This window comes from Carcharhinus amblyrhynchos, chromosome 9, assembly GCF_965287045.1.
Source record: "Carcharhinus amblyrhynchos chromosome 9, sCarAmb.v2.hapA, whole genome shotgun sequence".
Taxonomy (NCBI): Eukaryota; Metazoa; Chordata; class Chondrichthyes; order Carcharhiniformes; family Carcharhinidae; genus Carcharhinus; species Carcharhinus amblyrhynchos.
In genome coordinates this window covers 72156406-72171854 of record NC_137332.1, presented here as the reverse complement: position 1 = coordinate 72171854, position 15449 = coordinate 72156406, and the positions used below count along the sequence as shown (strand labels likewise).

The 15449-nt window shown below is 40.7% G+C and overlaps 1 protein-coding gene across 1 annotated transcript in view; it reads right to left on the bottom strand.

Moving 5' to 3' along the window:
- LOC145347933 (ral guanine nucleotide dissociation stimulator-like 1) overlaps positions 1-14062 on the bottom strand; it is a 107557-nt gene extending 93495 nt beyond the window's left edge. The window contains 1 exon segment of the mRNA XM_080195921.1: positions 13714-14062. Within this exon segment, the coding sequence (XP_080052047.1) occupies positions 13714-13839 (126 nt within the window). The 5' untranslated portion in view covers positions 13840-14062.
- Between the last annotated feature and the right edge of the window lie 1387 nt (positions 14063-15449).

Below are 15449 nucleotides of genomic sequence, written 5' to 3'. Positions count from 1 at the left end.
TGCACCACCTCTTATCCAGCCTTACCACATTGGTTAGGGTAAACGCGTAAAACTAATATCTTGCAGCATTGAGAGGCAATTTAGCATGGCCAATCCACCTAACCTACACTCCTTTGAAGAACTGGAAGAAACCAGAGTACCCAGAGAAAACCCATAGACACTGGGAGAAGGTGCAAACTCCACACAGACAAGACTGGAATGGAATCTGGATCCCTGGCACTGTAAGGCAGCAGTGCTAACCATTGTGCCACCCACTATCCCTCACTGCCATGAGGGATTCTTGCCTTTGTGTACATTGGATGATGACAGGATTGTTTAGCTGTGACACACAGACAAGCGTGTGTGTGAACGGAGCATTCCAGATCTCAGATGAGGAAATCAAGCCATCCTAGCATGTCACCAGAAGGAAGGAACTCGGTAGAACTGAAAATCTGCAGATCATCCCGAAACGTTGTTAAAAACTTATTGCTGTTGGTGCTTTTTTGAGGATACAACTCTGCTGTTTTGTTAACAAGCACTCTCAATGGCTGGCCAAGAAGACATTTAACCCCTGATCTTAAGAATTTAAATTTAAGGTATTGCAAAATATGCACTTTTTCAGATCACAAGGAGTTCCTGTAATGTGGAAATCCAAGGACAGGAGAAAGAATAAATATAATTAAACAAAGTCAATTAGCACTTCCCCAAACCAACTAAGGATGTTTTGTATTCACTCAGTGAAGTCATAACATGAACGTAATGTCAACAATATACACAGGCAACAGACATGTTTATAGTTATAGCAGATGAAGGAGAAAAGTTGAAGGTTAAATTTGAGTATGTTTGTAATGAAGGCTCATGAGAAAAGGGATAGCAGGAGACAATTCAGTCTCTCAAGCCCGTCCCACTTGAAATCTGTACCTCAACTCAATTTAGCCACCATTATGTTCCAGATCTCCACTACCGTGAGAAAACTGCATTCTTAATGGCCTAACTTTAAGATCAGGCCTCCCTTTTCTGCATTCCCCCAGCAGAGAAAAGGCCTTAATTTTGAAGTCAGCAACCAAATAATTTTGTTTTACTCTGACCTTAAAAAAAGCTGCTGACAAAAGATTTAGTGACGCTTTGATGCGGATTTCATCATTTTCAATTTCATTCCACTACAAAATATAAAAGTAAATTTTTTGGCACCCAGCAGTGTTGCCATCAAGCAGGTGAAGCAGCTAACTACATTCTCATAGAAAACCTACAAGTAAAATAAACCAGCTAACTTTCATTTTAGGCAGGAGTGCAAAAAAGTTTGCAGCATGCACAGAAGCTGAACTATCAAAAGGCAATGGAATCAGGATGATTGAGTGTTTAAAATGCAATGCAATCATGTTGCAGTCTCCTCTGAAAGCATGGATTCAAATCCCACGTGACATTTAGTATTTGTCATCTATGTACGTGCATAGCAGAAGTTGTCAAGCCACCATTCTGATGACAGAAAATGCTGACAGTTTCACCATTACAACTATAAAATCTGGGCAACGGTTTCAATATGTTTAGCCCAATAAAATTGCATGATCATACTAAATATCTCAATTAAGTCATGCTTTGCCCTACTAAAGACGCAAGGGAATACAAACCAAGTTTTGAAACCACACTCTTAATTTAACTTGTATCAAGACAAGTTAAATTAACTTGGCTTGTCTCGGATACATCCAAGTGGATGACCTCAAGTTCCCTATTACATCATCCAAGTTAATAAATATGTATAGCAAAAAGCTGTGACTGCCAGTGGAAGAACACAGTCCAAACAAATCACTGATCCCTAGTGTCTACTATGCAATTATTGAAATATGACGCAAGGCTACCTCTAATTTCAGGTACTGTTAACCTCACGTGAAATTGATTTGACTGGTTTATATCAATAATATCCATAGACAACCCTCCTTACCCACATGCGCCCATGATCTCTTCAAATAGTTCAATTAAATTAGAATTGATCGTCCCTTAAAATTATGCTAACTGATGAATTGGATGTCCAAGGGCTCAGTCACTGCGAATGTTAGACTCTATTAACTTGACTACAATTGGTATCAAACTGACAGAACTGCAAGTATCTAAATTTCTTCTACTAAGGAATGGAATGACATTTGCGATTTAACAACCCATTACCCTAAGGGCTTTGGAATATTAGGCTTTGGAAATTGTTTATTATTTTCTCAATTGTCTATTTTTCCCCGCAACCATTAAAGCCACTCGTCTTCACCCCTTGATCTAAATTTTTGAATTTAAAAAAACACTGGTATTTATAGCTCCCTTCCTCTGCTGTGAAAACGGGTACCAAGCACCAGAGTTGTTTAACAAATCTGCCTTGTCCACTTAGTTTCACCTACACTTGCTTAATGAATCCATATTCTTGTTTAATAATTTTTCTCCAACATTTAGTGCTAGCTTTCCAATTTTTTTTGTACATCCTTCCAGCATATTCTGCTACATTCATTTTGTTGCTTTTTATGGCCAGTTGGATTTCTACATTTTATTGCAGTTCTGCAAGCCTTTTCTTTTAGCTTGATATTGTCACTTAGCTCATTTGTTGCGCGCAGTTTCTAAATTACACAAGTGGAACAGTTGCCTTTTAAGGGTATAGTTGCGATTAAGTGAAGAAAGGTTGGATGGGCACCCTCCTTTTACATCCTCTCCTGTTTAACCATAATAGATACTTTCATTAAAATGGATATTTTGCCAATTGAGTATTTAACTGTATACATGCTATGATAACAGACACAACCAGACAAGTTTTCACAAAGAAAACAGGACAGACCAGCTTAAGTACACAAACACAAGGATTGCACTCCATACAATATGGGGAAGGGTGGATTAAGCAGAGTCCCTATAGAGTCCAGAGAAGTAAAAGGGATATACAGAGTCTGAAGATTGGTGCTCAACTAACTTCACTTGCTGTTTTCCCTTGCTGAGCCAATTTAAATAAAGATTTGGATGGACAATTTGCCTGTTCGTCTGGGAGATAGAAATGTGGGGTTAAGTTCCTTTAGGGTAGTCAACCCACAAACAGGGTCAAAAGCTTGCAAGTTGGAGTGTGCCCTGGGGAAGGAAACCACCGCTCCCTCCCCCCACAAAATCTGGGTTATCTTCCTTCAGCATCTTGTCTGCCCATTCTCTACGGCAGAGAAAGTAGATACTTAAGGTAGGTTTGTCACATAACTGTCACCCAGTGGTGCAAACATGGTTGTGAGCTGGTGGATTCCATTGTAACTTTAATTCATTGCTGAGAACCCCCTCTCAACCAAGGGTCTGGGTGGGATGCTCTGTCAGAGTTGGTGCAGACTCAAATGGGCCAAATGGCCTCGTTCTGCACTGGAAAGATTCTAGAATCATTGTAACCTAGCAGATAAATAGTTCTATTGCCAGCAATTGGGTAACAAGCAAGATCTTGGAAACCAGGGTATACTTTTCTGCTTAGAGGGTTGGAGAGTGAGATTGAAGTTATAAATAGCACATTAAATCTATGCCTACGCCTTCACACAGCGTCAAACATTATTCAGGATTCTCTTCAGGGTTACAATTCCAGAAATTAATTTTATCCCCTCAACCCACATTTGCAACACTGCAATTCAAAGACTGCTCCTTAGCATCCTCACCTTCCAAAGGGCTGTACAAACACCCTACACTAAATAATCACTGCAACATGAAACATAACTCCCAAACAATTCTTCTGATCAAATGATCATCAAGTACCATTTGAGAAGCACCTCAAACAAGCTTTTGCACAAAAATTATTGTATTAGAATTCTCTAATGCATCAAGCGTTCCCATTTGTCACAGAAATGTCACATTAATTAGCTCGATTCACTGTCTGTATGGAAGAGTGGATAACAGAAATTTTATTAACCTTACCCCACTGGCACAGCTCTTAGTGTTACTGCCTCACCTCGAGTCCAAACTCAATTATGAGTGAACTGTATCATAGGTCATTTATAGAGAGTAATGAAAAAAATCAACATGATAATATGTATGATATCCACGTCATGCCTTGGAACAAATGCTGTACTTATTCACAATTTCCATTAAATTGTTGTTATGCATTAATTATTCATGACCTGCTCATAATTAGTGAACACTGGGCTCTCTTCCTTTCCTTGAACCCACGCAGAAGATATATAATGGATTTTGGATATAAATCAAATGCAGACAAAAACAGAATGTGCCATTTAATGAAGCTCCAAGTGGAATTTAACAAATCCTGGTGCTGGCAAAACGCTTCCTCCACCGTCAAGAAAGTACAGGACACACATGCACATTGCACCATGCCCAGATGCAACGCCATAAAAAGTTAACTAAACAGCACAGTGGCGGAAGACATAACAGCAGAAAGATTTTAAAGTGCTCGTCATTAAAGAACTTAAGCTGGTCTGTCCTGTTTTCTTTGTGAAAACTTGTCTGGTTGTGTCTGTTATCATAGCACATATATAGTTAAATACTCAATTGGCAAAACATCCATTTTAAAGAAAGTATCTATTATGGTTAAACAATGGTGTAAAAAGACACTGAAAGGTGGCTTCTTAGCATTCCCTTTGCTGCATTTGTAATAAAATCATATGCAGACATGTATACAGTGCCACCTACAGTTAAAAAATGTTGGCTCAGCAGGTATCGATAACTTACAACCAGTGAGACAGATGTTAGAATTGGCCTTTATGAAATTGTGACCAAATCTAGTTGATCCAGTCAGATGTGTATCATTAATTACAACAAAACCTTTATTCCATCAGGGGATTAAAACCGGCTCAAAACTCAGGTATTAGCCCGGATTGGAGATGCATATAAAGTTTATCCAGATGAATAGACAGTGCAGCAGTCACGATTTAGCCTCTCTTTAGGAAGGCACAACTAATTCTAGTCAATATCCCCCATAATTTGGATTACCAACACATGACTTAGATTTGAACAACTTTTTGAAATAACTGAAGGAAAGCATTTATAAAACCAAAGCATTGCTACTAATCTACTTTGTCTCCGAAAATCTGAAGCCACGGCATGCAGGCAACTTGAAGGGCACTGAAGGGAGACATTTTTATTCTGGCACAGAAAGTCCCTTTACCTTGCCTTTCGGTAGAGACATGGGTAAAAATGATATAACACCATCTAAAAAGTCCCCCTCAAGTACAACAGAGTAAGAATTTCAATTGAAAAATATAGCAAGTAGCTGTACCAACAGCTGGCATGGTCATATTACTCAGGTTAAAAACACAAACTGCATCCCAATGCCACACCCCAGAACCTTTTCCTGCTGGCATGCTAATCCTTCAGATTCATGTATCAATCCACTGGTTTAGTAGTTAAAATTCATTTATTATTGTCACAAATAGACTTTAATTAACACTGCAGTGAAGTTACTGTGAAAATCCCCTAGTCACTACACCAGTCACTGTTTGGGTAGATTGAGGGAGAACTTGGCATGGCCAATGCACTAGCCAGCACATCTTTGGACTGTGGGAGGAAACCGGAGCACCCGGAGGAAACCCATGCAGACACAGGTAGAATGTGCAAACTCTGCAGATAGTGACCCAAGCTGAGAATTGAATCTGGGTCCCTGGTGCTGTGAGGCAGCAGAGAAATCAAAGGGACGACATGCAAAATAATTTTATTTATACCTACAAAATTCCCAAAAAACATAAATGGATCTCAGTTTTAAAAAAGGCAAATTTCCCCAAACTCAATTTCATATACACACGCTATATCACCCATGTATGATTGGATCAGAGGCTTGGGACATCACAGCAGTGTAACAGCAAATCCCTTGGCGTCTACAGTCATTACTCCACTGGAACTAAGCCAGACTTCAGGAGTCCGTACACAAGCAGAATAATGTGAAAATGCAAAAATTGCTGTTAGTGATTCCACATTCCTCTTCTGGGACAACCTCCCATTCTCTGCCCAGAGTGTAAAACTCAGCATAATAGTACACTCAGAATAGTAAATTGCACATCTCACTATAAAAACCCTATAACCCTATAAAAACACTATAAAAATTACAACTTATTGAATGGTTTTAGATGGCAGATTAACAATTCTGTTGAACACTGACATTTTTCCTGAAAAGCTAATTTTATATTTGAGGAGTTAAATCTATCCCTTATTACAATTAAGTATCAAAAGACTTTTCCCCTCCCAGGTTTGAGTCCAATCGTAATTTTATTCATTTTGCTTTCTGACAATTGAAATTTATACAGTGAAGAAATCAGTGCTTTTAACATCTTGGTTTGCAGCCTCTTGAGGATACTTAAACTTGATTGGTTGCCTCCCCTGCTGCTGCATGCCTCAAGATCCACTTGGAAGTGGTGGTGGATTGAAACTGCTGCCAGGAAAAAGGAAAAATCCATACTACAGAAATTGCTAAGTCCTGACAGCTTTATTCAAGGTCAGTTAGTTAACTCTGACCACATTGTATTCAATAGGCCAAAGTGACTGGCTACAAAATACGCACAACTCTCGATTACCCTTTAACTGCTGTCATTCTTTTTCACACTGACTGAACAAGTGACACGTTCTATCTGCAGAATGAACTGTACATCCTACAGGATTCCAAGATAGGAACTGGCAGCCCTTCACTGCACCTTCAATGTACTGCATGTTCACTGTCTTTCTGGACAATATGCTTGTTGTTTCAAGCAAGGTCAATTGTTAAACAAAAAAAGTGCTATTGCAATAACATAGCACTCCATTTTAACATACAAGTGCCTTGAGAGTATAGCACCTTTCTTTGCAATTGCTCCCTCTGATCAGTTTTTTGTGCAATTTCAGCTACTACGTACTGTGGATGTTTAACTCCAACTTTTAATATTTCACTGGGGCTCCAGCTTTATTCGAAAGGACCAACCATGTTCATTCCATCCCAAGTGGGACTGGTCCAAACTCTGCCATCAAAACACTGAGCAAATGGTGCTCATTGCTATTGGCATACTAAGTTTTTTAGGCAAAAGGCAGACACGTAGTCAAACCAAAATATTCAGAAGTTGCTGCTAGCAGTTAAGCCACTTTACCATTGGCCTTGCAAACCAGCAACTGTGCCTGCTGAAACTGCAAGTTAGTTTCAAACTAAACTTGGTTATGGATTGTCCATTCACATAACAATAATAATGAACAAACTCAGGTCCTTGATGCAGTCTCCTTTACTGCATTAGCAATACTTTTTCCTCCTTTTTCCATATCTGTCATTGAACGGAAGTGCAACAGTACTCTATATTGAGGCAACACCATACAGCTATAGATCAAAAGCATTTTTAAAATAGTCAAAGTCCTAAAAAAAACTATTTACCACATGGAATGTACTGCAGAGTCTGACATTTTTCTTTTAATACATTGCTCCCACATCAGTAGTTCTGAACATCCCTGCAAGGACGTTATCAATAAGTTGATATTATGCTTGCTTGCCAGCTTTTGCTGGGTCAACAAGGTTAATTTGCTACTGTTGCTGCTGAGAGTCCAACAACTGCAGAGTGGGCTGTAATATGAGTTCATGGTTAACTGCTGGCTGACTACGGTAGTAGTTTACACTCTTATCAGACAACACAAGTAGGAGTTTTTATTCCTTCTTATCACAGATTTATGAATATACTCAACTCAAGGATCCAAATCATAAACCAATGTTCAACATCAGATATCATCCATGGGGAGTTAAGACGTCCGGAGATAGGTGACACTCATTAAAACTAGCAATCCTGTGTTTGAGCGCTTAGGTCAAATAGAGACCATAGCTCTGCATCTCATTTATCCCAAAGAGGTCAGCAGCAACAAGTTTTACTCAAGAGTTCCAGCAACGTTCACGAGGTTTTCGAAACAATTTTTTTGAAAAAAGGTTTAGCCAGCTATTTGGCTTTTCTTTCTGGATAAATTCAGTTGATTCAAATGCCACCCACCACGGACACTTGTTAGAAAGTCAGCACCTTTAGAAATACAAACCTTGAAGCTACATGAAAACAACAGATCGCTCAGACCTAAATAGAAATTTAAAGTAGATAACGCAAAATAGAAAATTCAAAAGACTGAACTTTGACATTTTCACTGATTGCAATCCATATGAAAAAGCAAATACCATTTCCTTTCATTCATCATCCAGGGGATAAGACAAGTAACCTGTTCCCTGGCCGTTTTGCTTTGCAATTTGCCGCTGCTTATGTAATCAGTCTTCAATAACTTGGTTTATGCCTCTCTGCAGAAAAAAACCGACCCCTCTTCTCTAATATCATTAATGACATAACAGAAGTCCTACCACTTGATGTATACCATGAGGCGACTGCTGTGTCAACTTGTGCTCACATTTACATGGATTTGAAAAGGGAAATGTAATTTGGACCACTGATGAGAATTATTTGCAAAAGTGCAGCCGTGCACCCCAAAGCAAATTGGAGACAGATTATCCTGATGTTCAGAGATAACAGATCACTCAGTTGCCTTTCAGAAATCCTACTGACTCATTTTCTTACCTGGCCATGCCAATGCATTGTACTGAGGGGGATATCACCACTCTGCTCAGCCACAAGCATTCCTGCAGCTTTAAAACGAGGCAGCCAAACTTCAATTTTTAATTCAAGGCTTCATTGTGAGCCCTTGCACTTTGAAAGTAGCGTAGATAAATCATCAGTCTGGTCACATCTCCATTACATTTGCATCTGTTGCATCCTAACAGACTATGGGATAAATATTTACTACAATATTCGATTTGCTATCTTGATAACTTTACTAAATTACACAGGAGAGTTCTCAAATCAACTGATCCAGTCAGGCTCTTTTGGAAGGATTTTTCGTTAGGGGACAGATGGGTTTTTCACAGTTTTGAATAAATGTTAAAGAATCCATGAGATAATGCCAATCTGCAGTTTCTTCCAAAAGTCCTTCTGAAAACATATAACGTTTAGCCTAGATACAGTAAACAAATCAAATATTCCAATTTTTCCCCCTTAAAGTGGGAAAATGGCAGAGTTTTCAGCATCAACTAATACAAGCAGTCCACATACCACTTCGCAACATTGCCCTAAAAATATTTAGGGTGCAGAAATGAGAGTGAACCAGTTCAATACCAAACTGCAAGAGGTATTGAATAAATAAACCAAAATAATGTTTGCATTTGCACATTGCAGACTTAAAGACGTTTTATTACAAAGGAATGCAACCCAACATATGGGAAGCACATGTCTGAATACCTTCTCATTGATTTAGTTCTGATAAATTTAGAACCAAGTCTTAGTATTTATACAGCACCTTTTACGACTTCGATGAAACCTCAAAAATAATACACAATGAATTGTAGTCATTGTTACAATGCAAGAAATGTAGCAAACAATTTTGTGCACAACATGGGCCAGTTGGGAGATAATAACCAGAACTATTTTAATGATATTGGTTCTGGGGTAAATATTGGCCAGAATGGAGATGAACCTGACTGCCTTCTTTCAAATAGTGTCATGGGATCTTGTGTCCTTTTTGATTTATTTACAGGATATGGAAAATTTCTCCTTGGCCAGGATTTATTACTCATCTCTATTTGACCTCAAGAAGGTGGTGGTGAGCTGCCATCTTGAATCACTGTAGTTCCAAAGATGCAGGTATAGCCAGAATGCTGTTAGGGAGTTCCAGGATTTTGACCCAGCAAGAGTGATGGAATGGCAATATACTTCAAGTCAGGATGGTGTGGGACTTGGAGGAAAACTTTCAGGTGGTGGTGTTTCCATGCGTTTGCTGCTCTTTGTCCTTCTAGATGTTAATGGACACCCAGTTTTCGGTCAATAATCAATCCCCAGTGGGAGATTCAGTGATGGTAATACCCCAGAACGTCAATGTCAAGAATGCGACAGTTAGATTATCTTGCTCTTAATGGCCATTGCCTGGTGTTTGTGTGGTATGCATGAATGCTGCCACCTGTAAGCCAAAACCTAGATATTGCCCAGGTCTTGCTGTATTTGGATAGGAATTGCTTCAGTACAAAGTCATAAATGGTGAACATCAAACTGTGCAGTCGTCAGCCACAATCTTCACTTCTGACCTTTGGGTGGAAGGATGTTCACTGGTGAAGCAGTTGAAGATTGTTGCACTGAGGACACTATCCTGAGGAATGCCACCAATGACAACCTGGAAGAGAGCTGACTGATTGCCAATATTCTTCATATCACATGGAGTGAATTGATTTGGCTGAAGACTGGCATCTGTGATGCTGGGTACATAGAAATCAGAAGCAGAGTAGATCATTTGGCAGAGCAGGCTCAAAAGGCCTTTCATTTTGTTCATGGTTGATCATAGAATGTGTGGGTTAGGTTGACTGACCCATGCTAAATTACCCTTTAGTATCAGCGGACACAAATACGTAGGGTTATGGAGGTAGGCCCTGGCTGCAATTGTTGCAGGCTCGATGGGTCAAATGGCCTCTTTCCACTCTGTAGGGATTCAATGATTTTATGAAATCAGACAATGTTTTGGCCTCAAATACTTCGTAGTAATGAATTCCACACATTCACCACCGTCTTGATGAAGAAATTTCTCCTCGCCTCAGTTCTAAAAGGTTTACCCCTCATCCTCAAACTATGATCCCTAGTTATAGAAAAGTACCTCAACAAGAAGCCTGTAAGAGAGAAAGACATAGCCTCAGTTTCACGTCTCATCTGAAAGACTGTGCTTCCTCAGCACTGTGCTATTGAGGAAATCTAGATTATGTGCAAATCTCTGGCATGCCAGAAGCAAAATACTGAGATGCAGAGATTGGAAACAAAAACAGAAAATGCTGGAAAACCTCAGCAGGTTTGACAGCATATGCAGGGGGGAGAGAGAGAGAGAGTGCTAGGATGATCCTTTGTGGCGCCAAGTGATGATCCTGACCCAAAACATTGGCTCTATTCTCTCTCCAGATGTTGTCAGATCTGCTGAGGTTTTCCAGCATTTGTTGTTTTTGTCCCTGGAATGAGATGAGATGTCATTATGAAAAATCCTTCAAAGCAAAATTTATGAAAACGTAGAGCAAGTCCTGATGACATTCAAGACCCCTAATGGACATAGTTGAGCCCAATTGGAAGTGAGCTAAGTCAGGCAAGGAGACATGCAGTCAAAAGCTCTTGTAATAGTACCTCAGCCAGGACAAGTGAAGCACGTTAAATATTATGCTCACTGCACAACCTTAAGTCACCTCAAATTTGAGGCAATCATCCCATGCAGAAACACACCGCCCATCACCTCAGAAGATTGAGACTCACACTAATGTGATTATATAGATCACTGGCATGAAACATGCCCTGGCAATAAATTCAAATTTAAAGATTATTCAGCATCAGCAACACGTCAATTTCTTACCTCTGACAAGGGAAAATAGCAACAAGCTCTCATGGTTGTGCACTTCATATAACTTGTGCTCACTGCTCAACCCTTTTATTTAGAAAGAATCCCTTGAATGAAGAAAATTCTTTTAATCACAGCATGCCAGATAGAAAAAAGGAAAACTTTACATCAACACTGAAGCAGCCATGGACAAAAGTCATAAACAACTCACTTCAGATGTGTCATTTCTTGAAAATAAAGATGGGTTTAAAGGAATTGACTACCTCCTTCTTCCTCCCCTTCACTAATTTGACATGATACTTTTGTCAGAAGTGATCATTGACCAATGTGCAAGATTAATGCCAGAGCAACATGTGAAAGTTATAACACTGATACAGCCTTCATAGATCTTTCTTATTTGTAGCAAATTCTAATTAATCACTAATACAGGCACCAAATTAATTGGATTGGACAAATTGCATAATATCTGCTGTAAAAACTAATAATCTCATGGAACTCATTTTGGGAAAAATCAAAGAGTGGAATGAAATTGCATCTTATTCTCTTTTGGAAAGGAATAGTAACCTTCCAAAATAATACTTAGCATCAGAATGTTCAACTTTATAATGAAACGTGCAAACGAATTCCTCTGCAAAGTCAGATCTCTGATGCATCACTGCAGTTATGCGATATACACTACCCAGGCAGCTCCACTACTCCCATCATAAACCCCTTTCCGATTCTTCTCCCTCCCTCCCCCCCCCACTCTCTCTCATACACACACACACAAAGACAGAACATGATTTTCACCCGACAGTGAAGTCAATTACCTGAAGCTGCTTTCTATCTCCCTGGATATTATCCTCCCTGCACAAAGCCGTTACTGTATGTAAATTAAAAAGGAAGCTATCTGCAGCTTGGCCTCAGCTGAGCTTGTGCACAATAGCTGCAGATGAACAATGACAGTGCTTCCCAATCCCCCGTTACCTTTAGGTTGGGGAAAATACAAATATTTTAGAAAATCCCACACTGTAGCAGAACTCCGAGGCCACGGCTCCGCAGTTAATTAAACGTGCCTTTGTTTAAAGTGTGTGGATTGACGATTCATTTTTAAAGAATACCACAACAAAAATCCTTCAACAATCGGGAACCTTTGTTATCAGTCAACATCTCATGTTTGGAGCACGGGTTTGCCACACTACACCTCCAGGAACGGATGTATATCAGGATAGAACCTGAAACTTCATTATTCTAATAGCAGATGTACATTTCCCCCTTACCCCGCTCCCGTCCCCAGCACAAGATTATTCAGATTTTGTCCCTTATCAGTAGCTAATATTTTGCAACCGGGCGATTCTATAGCTGCGGTACGCTTTTCTAATAAAGTAATTAGCAGCATCCAAAGTGTAAGGGCTAGGAGCGAAAGATTGCATTGTTGAGGCGTTTCAACACAGCCAAACATTGAATTCCTCCCCCGTCCCTCCCTTTCCCCAACTAGTAACACCGAAACAAGAACTCGGGGCTTCACCTGGACCAGAATTTTGCTTGTAACATTTTTGCGCAGCCAGGCCCTTTGCGAACACATTTGATTTGATGGAATGAACGATGAAGCTACTTGGTCATGCATGTTGAAATACCACTGAAACTTCTCATTCGGTGAATTTAAAGCAATTCCTGTTTTCAAATGTCATGTTACGTTTAACACATACAAATCTTAATTTGCTGAATTTGCAATATGATTAAAAAACTAATACAACAGCCCCCTCAGCGGTTGCACGTCAGAACTGTTCCAATAAAAAGTCGCACTCAAGTATGCGAAAGACCTTCTCTGCGAGAGGCAAAAACTGAGAGGACGGAGCAGTGAGTGACGACTGCTGTGTAGACTCTCCCATCAGTAATGCTATGGCGAATATCTATCCACCAGCCATCTCACTGGGGAAGACAGTAACAGCCTCTTCCAAACAGGCCAAAGGGGTCTTCCAGAAATAGTCCATTAAAACAAATTGTCTTTTCTAGCATAAATGAATAAGTAGTCAATTAAAACTGACATTTCTGGCTTAATAAATTGAAGTGGCCAACTAAAATAAAGTGGCGTTTCTAATTTGATTGATGAATAAAGCACACCAAATGGTTGTTCGTTCAAAAACCAGTTATTACTTAATACGAGTAAAATAATACAGCACAGAAATTATTATGCAGTCCTAGATATATTTCACACAGATGCCACTCAAATATAATCCTTCTCTCCTTCAACCACTGATGCAGAGTCAGGATTTGCCGCGAAATAACCTTATTATGGGAAAAAATAAACTTGCCATTTGGAATGTGTACAGCGAGTCCAGCGACAACTATCTGCTCAATACAGCCATCAGTAACCAACCCCCCACACAGTGAGAATCAAGCCTCGCCTCTCTCTCAGACACATACCGAGGAGTTGTTTTCCTCCGGACACCGGGCTTGATAGCTCTGCAGGGCCACATTGGGCTCGTCCAGCAGTTCCAGGACCAAGCTCCGCTGGATGTTCCGCACTGCCGAGCGCTTGCGGTCGAACATGCCGTGAGTGCCCACATCGGGGCTTGCAAGAGTTCCACAGGAGACGGAGAAATCATTGGCGAGAAGGGAGGAGGGGGAAAAAAAACACAATCCACCGGCTCAAAAAATGTTTCGTTCCCAGCACCAAAAGCTGGACTGCAGAGAGGTCGCCTTGTCTCTCTCTCTCTCTCCCTGCGGTTGCCTGGCAGCCCCGCGGAAGCTTGCCCCAGCTCTCTCTGCCTAACGAGCAACAGCTGCTGGCCAGCGCCACCTTCTCCCCTCCCACTCCACACTCATCAAACTCCGCTCCGGATCCGGATCCAGATCCACTCCGGATCGGGCCGCCGCAGATTACCTCCCACCCTCTCGCCCTGATCTCACTCCCCCCACTTCCTCATTCAAATGAGCGACTTGTATGTCTGAGAGAGAGAGAACTCCTGGCAGAAGCTCTGACACACACAACCTAGTCTGGAGTAGGTAAACACAGTAAGACGTCTCACAACACCAGGTTAAAGTCCAACAAGTTTATCTGATAGTAAACTCACTAGCTTTCGGGGTTTGCCCAAAAGGGGACTTCTTACTGCGTTTACCCCAGTCCAGTGTCCGCATCTCCACATCTGCAGTAGGTAGGCAGGGTGCGAATTTGGAAAAGCGGTCATCTCTCGCTCTCTCTTTCAGGCAAACCAAATAAACCAAATCAAATTAATTCTCGCACTGCACCAAGACACGCTGAGTTGTTTTTTACTAAAACAACACATTTCCGGATTAAGGCTTATGGGGAAGAGGGCGCGAATGTGGAACTGAGACAGGACAGATCAGCCATGATCTTATTGAATGGCGGGGTAGGCTCGAAGGGCTAGACGGCCTACTCCTACTTCTTATGTTCTTACATTAAGTGTTCATTATAGTTCATTAGAATGATGATAATTTGAGTTTTCAGCTATGATAGAAGCCAGCCTCTAGGCTGGCTTCTGTACCCACTGAGAGAGGAGTCTGAATGAGTTGGTCTTCATATAAGATCGAACTTGCAGGTCCTCAAGAAGGATATTACATACATCAGACCAGTACATAGAACATTACAGCGCAGTACAGGCCCTTCGGCCCTCGATGTTGCGCCGACCTGGAGCCAATCTAATGACCCTCTAACCTAAACTATTCCAATATTATCCATATGCCTATCCAGTGACCATTTGAACGCCCTTAAAGTTGGCGAGTCCACAATTGCTGCAGGCCGGGCATTCCATGTCCTTACTACCCTCTGAGTAAAGAACCTACCTCTGACATCTGTCCTATAATTATCACCCCTCAATTTAAAACTACGTCCCTTCGTGTTAGCCATCACCATCTGCGGAAAAAGGCTCTCACTGTCCATCCGATCTAATCCGCTGATCATCTTGTATGCCTCAATTAGGTTACCTCGTAACCTTCTTCTCTCTAACGAAAACAACCTCAAGTCCCTCAGCTTCTCCTCATAACACCTTCTCACCATACCAGACAACATCCTGGTAAACCCCTCTGCACCCTTTCCAACGCTTCCACAACTTTCTTATAATACGGCAACCAGAACTGTACACAATACTCCAAGTGCAGCTGCACCAGAGTTTTGTACAGTTGCAACATAATCTCACGGC